The sequence below is a fragment of the Phocoena sinus genome, chromosome 16 (genome assembly GCF_008692025.1).
Source record: "Phocoena sinus isolate mPhoSin1 chromosome 16, mPhoSin1.pri, whole genome shotgun sequence".
Taxonomy (NCBI): domain Eukaryota; kingdom Metazoa; phylum Chordata; class Mammalia; order Artiodactyla; family Phocoenidae; genus Phocoena; species Phocoena sinus.
The window spans coordinates 28,533,670-28,548,129 of NC_045778.1; the positions used below are offsets into that span (position 1 = coordinate 28,533,670).

At 46.3% G+C, this 14,460-nt stretch overlaps 1 protein-coding gene across 1 annotated transcript in view; it reads right to left on the minus strand.

Annotated features, from left to right (window-relative positions):
• Window positions 1–14,460, minus strand: part of KCNMA1 (potassium calcium-activated channel subfamily M alpha 1) — a 753,854-nt gene that overhangs the window by 61,677 nt on the left and 677,717 nt on the right. Inside the window, 1 exon segment of the mRNA XM_032608356.1 lies at window positions 11,646–11,838. Within this exon segment, the coding sequence (XP_032464247.1) occupies window positions 11,646–11,838 (193 nt within the window).

Consider the following 14,460-nt stretch of genomic DNA (forward strand, 5'->3'; position numbering starts at 1 on the left):
CAAGTTGCTGAGTTTTTCTGAGCCTCAGTTTTCTCATCTGTAGAATGGAGATAAATCACCTCTGCCGGAGTAGCTTATCGGGGAGATTAAATGAAATATTGTCTATGGATGTGCCTGGTGCATGACTCACCTGAAGAAAAAGGGGGAATTATAATTTTTTAAAAGGAGCCTTAACTAGGCACACGAGCTTCGAGTAGCAGAGCAGCTCATGAAAGCCTGATGCTGGGACAACGAGCTCAGTCCCACCCCAACTCCACCCCACATCTGTTTTCTGTCTCTGAAGCTCAGATTGCCTCTCACTGCAGTTGTCCCAACTGGGCACAGCAGAAGTGAATTCTGCTAAGCAGGCCATTGGAAGGAATAGGCGATACTGTCCGTTTTTACTTTCTCTTCCCCAATCCACTCCCCTGGTTAGACCTCCATTTACGGAGGGCCTAAACACCTCCATGGGTTCAGAAAGTAGCCCTCACTCCTCAGTCTCTTGTTACAGCTATTGTCGTGACGGTGGTTGTCTTTCCTTGTTTCCTTCACTGGGCATCTATTGCCAGACTAGTAGATGGCAGTCTTTGGAGCATCTCCCATGTGGTGAAATATGCTGTGTAGGAAAAAATCTCCCAAGTTGAAGTCATTTAGAAAACGGCTGCAATGGCTGCTTTGCTGAAATACAGCTACCCCACTGTGCTCAGGCCCATCTCATGATGTCTGCAGAAGAAATGGAACAGGGCAGACCCCTTTCTGTACCTGAGACCCGCTCGGAGCCCTAAGCCAGATTTTCTTTATTGTTTAGTAAGCTCTTTTAACGAAATGTACTCCTCTTATTATAGAGGACTGAAAATAAGATCTAAATCACAAACCAATAAAAGAAAGTTATTGGGCTGGGTATCTAAAGTTACTACCTAGAGGCTACTCCAGTGTGGTATTTATAAAGCTCTAAACAGTTAAGTATAATTGTCTTTCTGGTTTTGGGGATGGAAGCCAACAGCCCTTTCAGTTACAACTGAAGAAAAATATTTAAGCGCTGAGCTTTGTTCGTTGGGTGGGTATAAAGAGGAATGGCTTCTCCCCCACCACCAGCTCAGAATTGAGAGAGAATATTGTGGTAATGAAATGTTATATGGGAACAGCTGAAAAAAGGCTTCTCTGATTTCAGGGAGGAACAATGTGTGTAGGATATGTGTATAGGTATGTTTGCAAGTGAGAGCAGCCCGGGTGTGCAGGGGGTGAGGCTTGGGGGAGGGGAGGCAGGGAGAAAACTGGGATGGGCAGGTGTTGAGGGGTGACATGGGAGTTGAAGATGGGGGTGGTCTGTCAAATTAATGGAAAAGCCAGATGTGCAGCTGCTCACCCCAATGCAGGCCACTCCCCATCTTAGACACAAAGACAGTGCCATTCTGGAAAGTTTCCACTAAAAGACCCATTATGACCCCAATTTCGCCAAACAGCATAGCTCTCCCTCTGGAGTAAGAATGTAGACCTTCTAAAACACAGAGCTCTGTGTCATCAGAATCAAGAAAATACCAAAGACCCTCAGTTATAAAGGACCACGGAACTCCTCTCATCTACTTTCCCCACCATCACAAAGATCACGCCAGGAGCTTCCATTTGGCAAACAGTCATGCGGTGATAGGACGCTCACTACATGTTTAGGCAGCCTTTCTTATGTGGGATTAAAATCTGGTTCTCCTTAATCATTAGCCATCGATCCTGGTTTTGTTCAATGGGGCAGAAGACGGCCCTTTTGGTCCCCCAGCCCCGTTCTCTTAACCGCTGGGCAAGTGACACGTAGTCCAAGCCTTTCCCCATTCTGGTCGCCCCCTTGGCAGCACTGCCTGTTTCTCAATGTCTTCCTTCAAATCTTCATAGCTCTTGACACACCTCCTCTCGGACTGGCCAGGATGAAACAATCACTGCTCCAAACAAATTACACCTGTATCAGCAAGGTTTATCCAGCTTGTCTTGAGTAATTATTTGAAACTTAATGTTCAGCAGACTTCATTCCATTCCATCCCATGGATTTTGTCCCAAAGTTCCAGTTTAGGAAAGGTCCTTTTGAATCCTGACTCCTGTGATCCAATATAATTTAGAGATCTTAATTCACATGACCTCCCCCATATATAAAACAGAAGTCGCATTTTCTTCCTTGAAACAGTGAGAGCTATCTCAGACTTCAGGAGGTACCCTATGCCCCCAATTAATGCTGTCTCTCCAAGGACTACAGCCATACTTCCAAAGAAAAATGTCATTCCCTACTTGAGGCTCTTAACCTTTGCTGAAATTCAGACAAAGGAGAGCGTCCGCTTATGTATGGACATCACTTAGTGTAACCGTGCCTGAGGGTCAGAGAGGGCTGTAGGAACTAAGGTGTGTGTGTACGTGTGTCTCGTGCTTGTGTGCCTGTCGGCATGTTCATGTAAGTCCACTATAATTTCTTTAAACTTGTGGTTATAAAGAGGCATAAAACATAGACAGATTAATTTAGAGGAGGCAAGAGAAAGCAGGCAGCAGACATTTGTCCCAAAGTTTGAGACACATGCTCCTCCCTCCCCAGGAGCGTTGGGAACTCAGCTCAGCTGTGGCTCCGTGGCTTGTACCAGTGGTTCCCTCTTGTCCTTTCTAAGATGGTCCTCAGACTTCTGCCGTTCAACTCTCTTTCCTTATCCTCTTCCCTGAGGCTCTTCTCGGCCCCTAGAGCATGGGCCATGGGGCGGATCTCTAACTGTGACCCTTTCCTGGATTCAGGACTTCATTTCCACCCATCTGTTTTTCAGATTCACCCGGATTTTTCCACCAAGTCCATGCGTAAATGAATCACAACTGAAACCCAACACTACTTGGTCCTGCAGCCAGTCCCTCCTCTCTGCAGGCTTCTTCCCATGAGCAGCCACTGTCCTCCATCACCAGGAAGGAAGCTCACATTCACACAGTCTGTTTTATGCCTACTCATCTTACGCTAGAGCCTCCCCTTCTTTTTCCAGTTCCAGGTTCCTGGTCTCCTCCTGGGTAACCACTGTTCCTACCCAGTTTCCCTGCATCCTCTTCTTTCCCACTCCGAACAATGCTTCGCTGGGCTGCCAGGTCAGTCTTCCTAAAGTTCAGGTCCAATCCCATCACTCTCTTGCTTTGAAACCTTCCGTAGCCCCCCGGTGCCTGCTGAATTACGTACAGCTTCCTAACTCACAGACTCATAAAAAATTATTTACAGCTTCCTAACTAAAAAAAAAGTTTCTCAATGCCCAACCCACACTTCAGCCTCCTGTCCCCCTGCTGCCCAATATATACCCTGTGTTCCTGCCCAACTGTACCCACTGCTGTCCCTCAAACATGTCCCCATGTACCTCTGCCCCTTTCCCTCTGTTCTGCTCTCTGACTGCAGCCAGATCTATTTGTTTCCAACTGCTGAAATCCTCTGCTTTTTTCCCAGAGTGTCTCTCAAACCCACTCTCCTTCTCTTCCTGTCCCTAGTGTTAGCCTCCACAGATGGTAATTCTCCCATGGGAATCAACCAGCATTCTAAAGCAGAGTTATTTATTTTCCTAGGAGGTTGCAAAGACCGGGAATGTGCTTTATGACCCCTGACTCCACAGCAGTGTCTGCCGTGCACAGTCTGGGCACATGACAGGTGCTTAGTAAATGTTCCTGGAATTGGACTGACACCTTCAGGACAGGTAGCATGAATCAGATGAATGCAGATATAACAGGAAAAAGAACAAGAGAGGAACCCTAACACCAGCATCCACATTTAGCCCAGGCATTGATATACACCAGCTCCATCGTCTTGAAGAGACCCAGGCACTGGGAGGGGCACCCTGCTGGCTTTGAAGGTGGGCAACGTCGCTGTTTAATAGCTGTGTGGTGCTGGATCTCAGCCCTGCCACCTTTCAAAGGCTGTGGTCGAGAAGACGGCCTGTCCACAGGGCAAATAATATCCTTTACTTATCGCCTTGAGACATATGACAGAAACAAGATGACAAATGTAGCCAGGTGGGCAAAAGCCAGAGCCTGGTTTCCCACTGCCTTCCCCTACCCCTTTTCTCCACTTACGGATTTTCAGTATTGGGAAAGCTAATGATAATCCACAAAAATATGAAAGGAAGAAGGTAGACCAACAGGTTTAAATAACAGAATAGTTATAAAGAAGCAAATGATTTAAAGGTTAGGATTCCCAGGAAGCCAGGAGACTCAGGTTAAAATGATTACTTAGCTTCTCAAAGCCTCAGTTTCTTCCTCTTTACAATCAAAATAGTAGCCCTCTTGCTTCATACACTTCCTCTGGGGACCACCTTGGGCAGCGGTTCTCAACCCTGGCTGCACCTGGGAATCATCAGGGAACTTCGAAAACTCCTGATGCCCGGGTCATACCCCCTACCAGCTAAGTCACAACTGCTAAGGGGCAACCCAGGTGTTGATATTTTTTTAACATTTCTCCACTGCTTACAATGTGCGGCCAAGGGTGAAAACCCTTGGTGATGTAAGAAATGCCCGTTGTCTTGGTTGACAAAATACCTACCACATAACAGCAGGAAACATTCATGAAGCATAAGCATTATTATTATGGCTGATGGTGGTGGTGCTGGTGGTCGTGCTGGTCATGGTAGTGGTGGTGGTGAGGGTGATGGTGGTGAACAGATGGGCTCTGCTTTGGGCTCAGAGTCCTTGTGGAGAAGAACTGTTTTAGCGTGAACATGACCAAGATCTGTTCTGGCTCTGCAAGGAATATTTCATTCCCTGAGGTCATCACATCCTTTCTCTAATCAAACCTCCCACCCTTTGGCACTCTTCTACTCCACGTGCCCGTTCTTTGTCCTTCGCAGAGATTTATTGCTTGCTTCGTTTTTGGCCTCTCTGCCTAGAAGCCCCAACTCTGGTTTAACTTCTCCACCTACCGTCTTAGATCCTGGGACACTCATTTTAATATTGTCTCAACAGCACCAGGGAATCCTTTGCCTCCTCCGAATCTCCATCCCAAGCTAAAGCCAATTTCTAGTTTCTGTGCTTTTTTTGCAAAGCACTGCAGAGAAAACTGCAAGGCAGTGCTGACTGGTTTTATCATGGTTCCAACCCCAGCTGGTTCTCATCAATGCTCATGGTGCTTTCACCTAAATCCACTCCTTTCCTTACGTGGTTCCCATGGTGTCCGCTCTGAACTTTTACCACATCGGTTCCCTGTCCCAATTGGCCCACTTAACTCCTCAAGGAAAGCCAAGTTGGTTGCTTCATGAAGAAAGGAGGGGCCATCAGACTGAAGTTTCCTCCAGCTTCATCTTCCCCATCCAGCCCTCTGACTCAGAGGAACAAGGATCATTCCTTCTTTTTTAAAGGACACATCATCTCTCCTGCTTCTCCCTGGTTCCTTCTTTTATCGTTTAACAACTCTCTCCTGTAGCTTCAAACTTTGCCCCTCTACGGGGCTTCACCCTAGCCTACCACAGCCAACAAATATGGTGTATTTCTCCCTCTTCTAAAAACAAAAAGGAAATCCTTTCTTTGATGAGCTCCTCTGAAATATCCTATTTCTCTCCCTATCTGCACTTGAAAGAGTAATATAGGGTCTCCAACTCTCATCTCCCATTAAGGTTTGAGTCCCCTGAATGCTCGCTTCTACTGGCAACAAGCTACTCAGCCGCTCTTGCTAAGATCACTGGGAACTTCCTGAGGGTCCAATGCACTGTTGCCATTTTTAGGCCCCCATCTACTTGACTTTTCTGCACTTTCCTTTCAAATCAGTTCAGCCCAGCAAATTCTTCTGGCATGCCAACTCTGTGCTAGGTCCTGTTCTAGAGGGACTGGGGACACGAAGATTAGCAAGGTGAGGAAGAGTCTCTGCCTCTCAAAGAGCTCAGAGTCTGCTCAAGAAAACACACACAGCGAGAAATAATTAGGATACATTCTAGATCGCGACTCTGGAATTTATTCAACGCTCTTCTCCTTTACCTTCATACCACCCACTCCTACCCCCCAAAATCTGCGTCCTCAGCCCCTCTGACTGGATTCTCTTCCTCTGTTTGTCCCTTCAAGGGTGATGTTTCCCAAGGTTCCACAATGGCCCCTTTTCTCTTAGTTGCCCTGCCTTGTCTCCCTGGGAAATATCCACTCTCAAGGCCCATTACACTGTCCATCACCAACGACCTCCAAGTCTATAGCTTCAAACCTAACTTTATCCCTGTAACCATATGTTCTTATTTCTCACTGGATATTCTCCAGAAATTTTCCATTCAAATGAACCAGGACTTAATTGTTTTACCTTCTGCCCCAAGCTTATTTCTCCTCCTGGGTCCTTTGCGGACTTAATCATTTTTACATCCACCCCGCGGCCAACCTCGAAACGCATTCCCAATTCCTCATCCTTGCTCATCCATACCTCTTTCCCACCAACTAGTCTTCGACAGCTGTTCTCTCTATTTCAAATCTATCTCAATTTCTGTCTTGTCCTCGCAACTAACATCACTAAGTTGTCCTGTCAGCCCTGATCTCATCCCTTCTAGTCCATTGCAGTAGTCCTTTCATATAGCTCATGCCACCATCTCTTTCCACCTCTAAACCATGCTCATATTTTTGTCTGCTATCTTTCTAAAAGATGGATTTAATCATCATCTTCCTATAAATCCAAACCCTTAGCAAGGCAGTAAGCCTATACTCTACACCTACACTGTCCAATATGGTAGCCATTTGTGTCCTGCGTGCTACAGTGCCTGACACATAGTGGTCACTCACTTATTCCTCTTTCTTTCCCTTAAGACTTACCCTTACTGGAAGGTTAAGCAGGAAGAAACTATCAATGCTCATCTCATAACTCAATATAAAAGCATAATGGCAAAAAACTAAAAATAGAACTACCACATGATCCAGTAATTCCACTCCTGGTTATATATCTGAAGAAATCGAAAACACTAATTCAAAAAGATACATGCACCCCAATGTTCATAGCAGCATTATTTACAATAGTCAAGATATGAAATCAACCTAAATGTTCATCAATAGATGAGTAAGTAGAGAAGATGTGGCATATATACACATACACACACACACACACACACACACACACACACACACAAATATTAGCCATAAAAAAGAATGAAATTCTGCTATCTGCAACAACATGGTTGGACCTAGAAGGTATTATGCTTAGTGAAATAAGTCAGACAAAGGTGAATACTGTATGTTATCACTTATATGTGGAATGTAAAAAATAAAACAAGTGAATGTATGTAACGAAACAGAAACAGACTCACAGATATAGAGAACAAACCAGTGGTTGCCGGTCAGGAGAGGGAAGGGAAAAGGACAAGATACGGGTAGGGGATTAAGAGATACAGACTTTTGATACTATGTATAAAATAAATAAGCTACAAGGGATACATTGTACAGCACAGGGAATATAGCCAATATTTTATAATAACTTTAAATGGTGCATAATCTATAAAAATATTGAATCACTCACTACGTTATCCACCCGAAACTAATATAACGTTGTAAATCAACCATCATACTTCAACAACAAAAAAAGCATAATGGGAAACTCAATCGCATGATCCTTCCTTTCAGGTTCTGATTCAAGTGGCTCTCTTGAGAATAGACCCTTCCTCCCTCTGTTCACCCTCCTTTCCAAGATCAGGCTCAGTTCTTGTCTTTTAGAACCACAGGGAGAGAGTCTGGCAAGAGCCACCGTTGTACCAGCTGATTTAAATTGAAATGTTTTCCCCAGATAAATGCGTGCTAAATAATACACCAGCTCTCCAGCCAAAGGGAAGCGACAGGCGCTCTGTAAATAAAGGCACTTAGTTGCTGGTAAAGAGCTGTAAAGTGGTTCTGAGCTGATGTATGCTGACCAGCAAGAAGTGGCTTCACCTGCTTTATATAATTGTCACTGCAGTCTTGCCTGCTGTATACTAAAACTGCATCTCATAGACCCAACTGTCACATCGGATATACCGTCCAGCATGGGGTATGCCACCTTTCTCTGTAATTGTTTCTGACAATCAGCCATCACATTTCAGATCTTTTCAGAAAGTATCTGGTCCAGAATCCCCAGGCTGGGCCAGTCCTGACACCATGTGGGCTAGAACTGTGACACTAAAAGTGAATGTGAAAAGAGAAGAGGGAAAAGAGGTTTGTGAGTCTAGGAGAGCAAATAACATGCAGTGGCAAGTGTCTGAACACAAATCCCAGTGAAGGCTCTACCTCCTCAATGTTAAGACACATTTTCTTGTTTCATTTCATGTTAGAACAACTCGCCATAAGGTTGCGTGAATACTCTGGCCCAAGAGTACACACATCTGTCCTGGGTCCACAGTTCTGTCCTGCTGTGTTCTGGAGAGATGGTAACATGGCTCTCGAGACAAAACAAAGGAATGGGTTTCATAAGGACTACAGAATAAAGAGTGATGAAAGGTGGGGTGTCAGTGGCCAGAAATCTCTGTAGTTCCCTCTCATGGGGAAGTTAGATTTGTTCCCCGAAATGAAAATAGTAAGACGAAATCCATTTTTGTATTCTGTAATTCCAATCCACTTGGAGTTTGGTCATGCCAAATGCCCAGATGAATGGTAACAGAAGTATTTGAGGACAGTGGGCGTTCCGGTGGGTCACAAGGGTCTCAAGGAGGGGAAGCAGCCGGGAATCTCGGCTCGTCCATCTGACCGCATGGACTGGGATGAACCTGAGGCGTGGGCTGTACAGTGAGCAGCCGGACGTGAACTTCCAACGCTCACCCATCGCGGAGGAACCTCCTGTGTTGATGGCCACCACTGGACCACTGCTTTTTGGAAGGTCAGAGTGTCACCAAAGGGGACTATTAGAAACCAAGGACAAGAGAGGAGCAGACAGAGTAAGAAAACGATGGGAAATATGGACTCAGTGGGGCTACAGCTTTGACAGTCTCTCACTGAGAGCCAGACAGAATGCTTGCTGGCTACTGGGGGGTGTACACTCCACTCCACTCCAATGCCAACCAGGAGTCTCTGAAAACCACCACCGGCCTTGGGCACATCCTCTGCCCCTTCTGGTGTGCGTGTGTGCGCGCGTGTGTGTGTGTGTACAAAATAAGAGCCCTTTTTTTTCTTTTTTTTTTTTTTTTTTTGCAGGAAAAAGTGAGTTCTCTTTCCCTTTCTTCCTTCTCTCCCTCCAAGACCTACTATTCTTGCTTATTCCTGTGATAAAAACAGTAAAGAAGGCTTTTGAGAATCGAGTAAGTGTTTGAAGAGGAGAGGGGAAGCATTTTTTTACCAGTTTGGCCATCAAAAGGATCTGACAGGTGGGGATAAGGTTTAAGAGAGCTGGAAGGAACACCTATGTCGGATGCATATGTGACTATATTATATGTTGAGATTCTAGGGCTTCCCTGGTGGCGCAGTGGTTGGGAGTCCGCCTGCCGATGCAGGGGACGCAGGTTCATGCCCCGGTCCGGGAAGATCCCACATGCCGCGGAGCGGCTGGGCCCGTGAGCCGTGGCTGCTGAGCCTGCGCGTCCGGAGCTTGTGCTCCACAGCGGGAGAGGCCACAACAGTGAGAGGCCCGCGTACCGCAAAAAAAAAAAAATAATAATAATAATGTTGAGATTCTAATCTAGGACCCTGAAAATCACGATTATTGAATTGCGAGGAAACAGGCATGCTGGGGAAAGGGAGTCTTTTCCTGCCTCTACACCCCCTATTCGGTTCCATCTCCAACTGGAGGGAGCACCTCCCCTGCTTCTGCTTCTTTCCATTCCCTCTGCTAGCTCCTGCCAGGAGACGAGGAGCATCTAATGGGGTTGGTCAGTGTGTTCACTGGACCCAGTGTTGTTAGCGTAAAGATTTATTGTGCCTTAAAGCAGTGCACGCGAGTCACCTGGGGACGCTGTTAGGATGCAGATTCTGACCCGGCAGGTCTGTGTGGCATGAGCGTCTGCATTTCTAACAGTCCCTGGGTGATGCCCATGCTGGAGTGTGGGTGGGAAGACACACAGTGAAGATCAACTACTTAGGGGCAGGAACCAAAAGCCAGCTTGCCTCTTCCCCCTCCAAGAAGGCCAGCTAACTGTCTCCTCTCATCCTTTGTCACCTCTGCTCCCTGAGCAGGTCGTGCAGGAGGCAGGAAAAGAGTTAAGGCTCCTTTCTTAGGGCCTCGGCGCATTGCTCTGTCCTGTGGGCACCGCTGAGCAAATGGAGACCAAGATTTAGATTTGGGGGAGAGGCAGAGGAGGCTGGAGTGGAGATGTCAAAACCAAGCTTCAGGCTGTATCAGCCAGGGTCATGTCAAGAATAGAAACCACTCTGTTCCAGGTACGGCGAAAATTAGAGGTTGACACAGCCACGGGCAGGGCTGGAGGAGCAAACGTCAAAGGGGCCACCATTAGCCATTTCACTTGCAGCACCAAGGGGAAGCTTCTCTTGAACTTCACCAGAAGGTGCTGTGAACCTCAGGACCCTCGGGGAAGCCCACACACCAGTCTCCATCTCTGGCAGCAAAGCCAGTGGTTCTCAAAGCTTCCCCCGAGAGCTGCTTTCAATCCTGTAGCTGCCTCCAAAGATCAAGACCTGTTTTTCTCTTCCACTTTCCAGACCTCGCCCTACTGCCCCTCTCTCATGGGCAGACTCCAGCCCAGAACCAGGCAGACAAGGGGCTTCTGGGAACTATTGTTTCAGGCTTCGCTGCAACGTCGGGGGGACCTTAGAAGGAGGTGGTGGTCATGCTGAGTTGGCAAAAGATAATGTAGCACGTAGGTCTAGGCGGCAGGATCGAGCTGAGCTTCATCATATCTGTAAGACGGTGCTTCACGGCCCAGATGCTATAGTTTTTGTGGGCTGTACGCCCTCTATCTTTACTCCTGGAATGATGGCATTCAGGTCCCTATCAGGCACCCGATGCCACCTATCCAGTAGACCGCATATGACAATGATCCTGCAGCTCATGGCAAGCCCACACAGAGGTGTTACTTGGCGGAAAATGCTTCACATCCCACCCTGCCAAGGCCCTGATGAGTGAGGTGTTTGTTGCAGGGTTTTTGCAGTGCCGCCCCTCTGAGACTCCTAGACAACATCTTTACTTGGAACCCCTCTGCCAGGGTCCCAGAGCAAATGACAGGGAAGACCAGGGCAGAACAGAGGTAGCAGATGTGTGGCATTTAACACTGTCATGTCTCCTACAGAGAACGCACGGGCTGACACGTGTCACCTTCCGCTAAATGACCTTCAGCGTCCATATACTCCCCACCCTCCAGAGACCACTGTCCCTTGGTCAGCGATAACAACACAAAGCTTAACACCCCCACGCAGCTGTAACAACGGCAAAGCTTAACACAGGTCAATGGCAAAAACAGATGCTGGGGAGAAACACTGAGAACTGTTCAGCCAGCATCACCTCAGCGCTCTGGCATTTAGCTGGCGACCCCGGGCCTAAAGCCACTGTTTGCGAAGGCTGAGGGGGTGGCACTTAAAGGCTGGATTAGTTTTGGGGAAGACAGCCTACTGAGAGTGTGGGTGTTAGGGTCTCAAGCCCACTGCCCGGGCTGGCAAGAAGAGGCAGCAGATGCCCCTTTGAAAGCCATGGCAGCCACGGTGTGTTTCTCTACCAGGCAGGCTGATGCGTTGCCTCTATGGATTACGGAGTGAAGGATATCCCTCTTGCCAGCCCCTGTCCCCCGTAGGCACGGCAGAGAGGCTGTCCTTACCTTGGGAATTAGCCTGCAAGACCCCGATGCTGTCATCAAACTGCATAGATTTGATGTTGAGTGACGCCAAGATGCATTCCTTGTCCTGCAGCGAAGTATCATCAATATTATTCTGATTGGCTGACAGGATAACGCACATGTCACAGAGGTTGATGTTGACGGCCCTTAAATCAGCCCGACTTAACGGCGTACCCTTTGGCATAGAGGAAAGAGAGAAAAAAAAAAGGAGAAGCAAAAGTGAGACTGAGGGACAAGAGGGAAAGAGGGGGGAAAAGAATAAAAACAAATTAAAGATTGAGCTGGAGCTTTGGGAAATTATTTAACAAGCATCTTTTTTATGCCTTGACATTAAGCTGGCCTAACTACATTCAAGGGAATAGGAGCTGTGTGTTAATCTAAAGGGTAGTCGGTGCTGATGGCAGCATTTTAGGGTTGCTCTCGATACTCAATCAAGCTATTACTAACTAACGAGGGAGAGGAATTATGCCATGGTTCTATATCTTCTTCCTGCCTGGAAATTGTCTTGATTTAAGTAACTGTCCTGTGGCAACCTCTGGCTTTCAGAATGTAACGACGGGGGTGGCTTTCAAACGCCTGTTTATTTAATAGCAGGTCACTTCTGTCTCAGGCAAAAGACAGCAGCTCCAACTAGAATTCCCAAGGCAGCCAAGAGGAAATAGCCAGGGAGCACGCTGTGATGAGGTGGGGCTGAATTTGGAGGATGTGGGAGCGAGTGGAATTAACGTGCATCTTGCAAAGGGGATATGGAAAGGGTGACGCTTCAGGTATATGACTTGAATGCGTATTTTCAGCAAGAGAAAAACAAGGAAATCACCTAACCGTCCAAGAACAGAAGCATGGTTAAATACACTATCAGATATATATACAATGGAAGTCTATGTGGCAGGTAAAGGGATTGAAAGACCTCTCCGTGTAGGTATTGCCTTGGAAGCATCTCAAGACAGAGGAGCAAGTGAAACAAATAAACAAAAAAAAAACCAAGTTCTAGACAATTCAAAAAGTATGATTTCATTTATGTAAAAAGAAACCCACAGAATAGAACTATATATGTATGAATGTATTTATAAATGTACGTACACTCAGAGAGAAAGTTCAGAAAAGTACACACTAAACTAATAACAGTAATTACCCCTGGGGAGGGAAATAAGATTGGGGGTGAAGGAAAAGTTTGCTTTTGACTTGATATACAATCTGCTTTGTTTGAATATTTTATAACAAGAACATACTTGTATATTGTTGGAGTAATTAAAAATAAATAAGCCAGTAAACAGATTTTTTAAAAAATCCCATAACAAACAAAAACGGTGGGAAAAAATCCCCAGATCAAGGAGGTAATGACAGAGGCCAGGAATGCAGCCACTGGTAAAACAGAAGGGTTAGGATTGGAGGAGAGGGGCATGACCCCCACCTGCTCTGTGTCCTGTGGGTGGGGACCAGAGAAGAACTAATCAGGCCATCCCGTGTGATAGGGCCCAAGGGCATCATTTTGGAGTTCACCGCCAGCCACCAGCCTCCTTGATCCTCCAACCTGAATCCAGCTTCTGACTTGCCTTCATGGAGACCTGAGCTGTCTTCAGCTCACTGGCCGTGTAGGGAGAGGGTCTGTCAACTGCCTATGTCTCTGGATGCCTTCCTCTCGTTCTCCTTCCTGGAAAGGGGCTTTGAGAAGATTGGACTTGGCTGCAGAGATTCAAGCCGCTCAGCCCTCTTCTATGACTCGGTGGCGGTCATGATACTATTCCCAGCCTCCAAAATGTAACTGCAAAGTGGAATTGTGGAGGGAGAGGCATCTATTGCTACAGGGCTGGGAAGCTACTAATTCCAAGCTCCGGAGCAGGACCTTTAGAGAGAAGGAGAAGTCTCCCCCTTTTTACTGGGGTCTTTCGGTACAAAATAAGTCTGACCAACTTCCTGAATCATTTCACCAGTGTATAAGCCTCAGTTGCCTACATCCATGTTCCTTTAACTCTCACCTTGTAGGGAATCCACCAGTAATTGTGATAGAAGAAAATCCCTGCACAGCTGTACACGCATGATTTCAAAACTCAAGAAATACAAATGACGTACATAGAGACACCTTGTGTTTCTCTGGGCCGGTCCTATATCTGGGGCCCTGTTTAAACGATGAAGTATGTGGAGACATAGGTGAAGGCCCATCCTGTACCAATATGTTGTGTTCAAGTGTGATAAATTTTGGAGGGTTTGAAAAGGCCCTGCAGATAGGAGAACTCATTCATATAGATGCAGGCAGATGAGTGGATGTGTACAAGAGCATACAGAAGGAAACACACACAACAAATACACACAGAAAACGTCACACCCACACACCCAACACTGTCACATACACACATACATAGACTCCTGTATCCCAGAAAACTAATAAGCTCTTTACAAAACACTCTCAGACCCTAGTCCATTGCTCCAAGGACCATGTGGAAGAGCACATGTAGGAAAATCATCATGGAAATATGCAATCACAACTATCATGTTTCTGAAATTAGATCTAGATCTGTTTATGGTCTTTTATGTATATGACTATTTTTCTGCAGGTGACTATGTTTAACCACATGTGTTCACTAAGTCAGTGAATTTGGGGCCCAGCAGCCAAAAGATATCTGTCTATATTTTTCTCAACTCTTTATATATTTATTGAGTGTCTACTGCGCCAGGCATACGCTAGGACACATGGTATTGATAGCTACGAATGGGCATTACTTGTGGATCGATTCTTATGTCTTCCTTATTGAATTATATTACTTGACTCTTCTTTTTCCATTTCCGAGGTTCTAGAAGC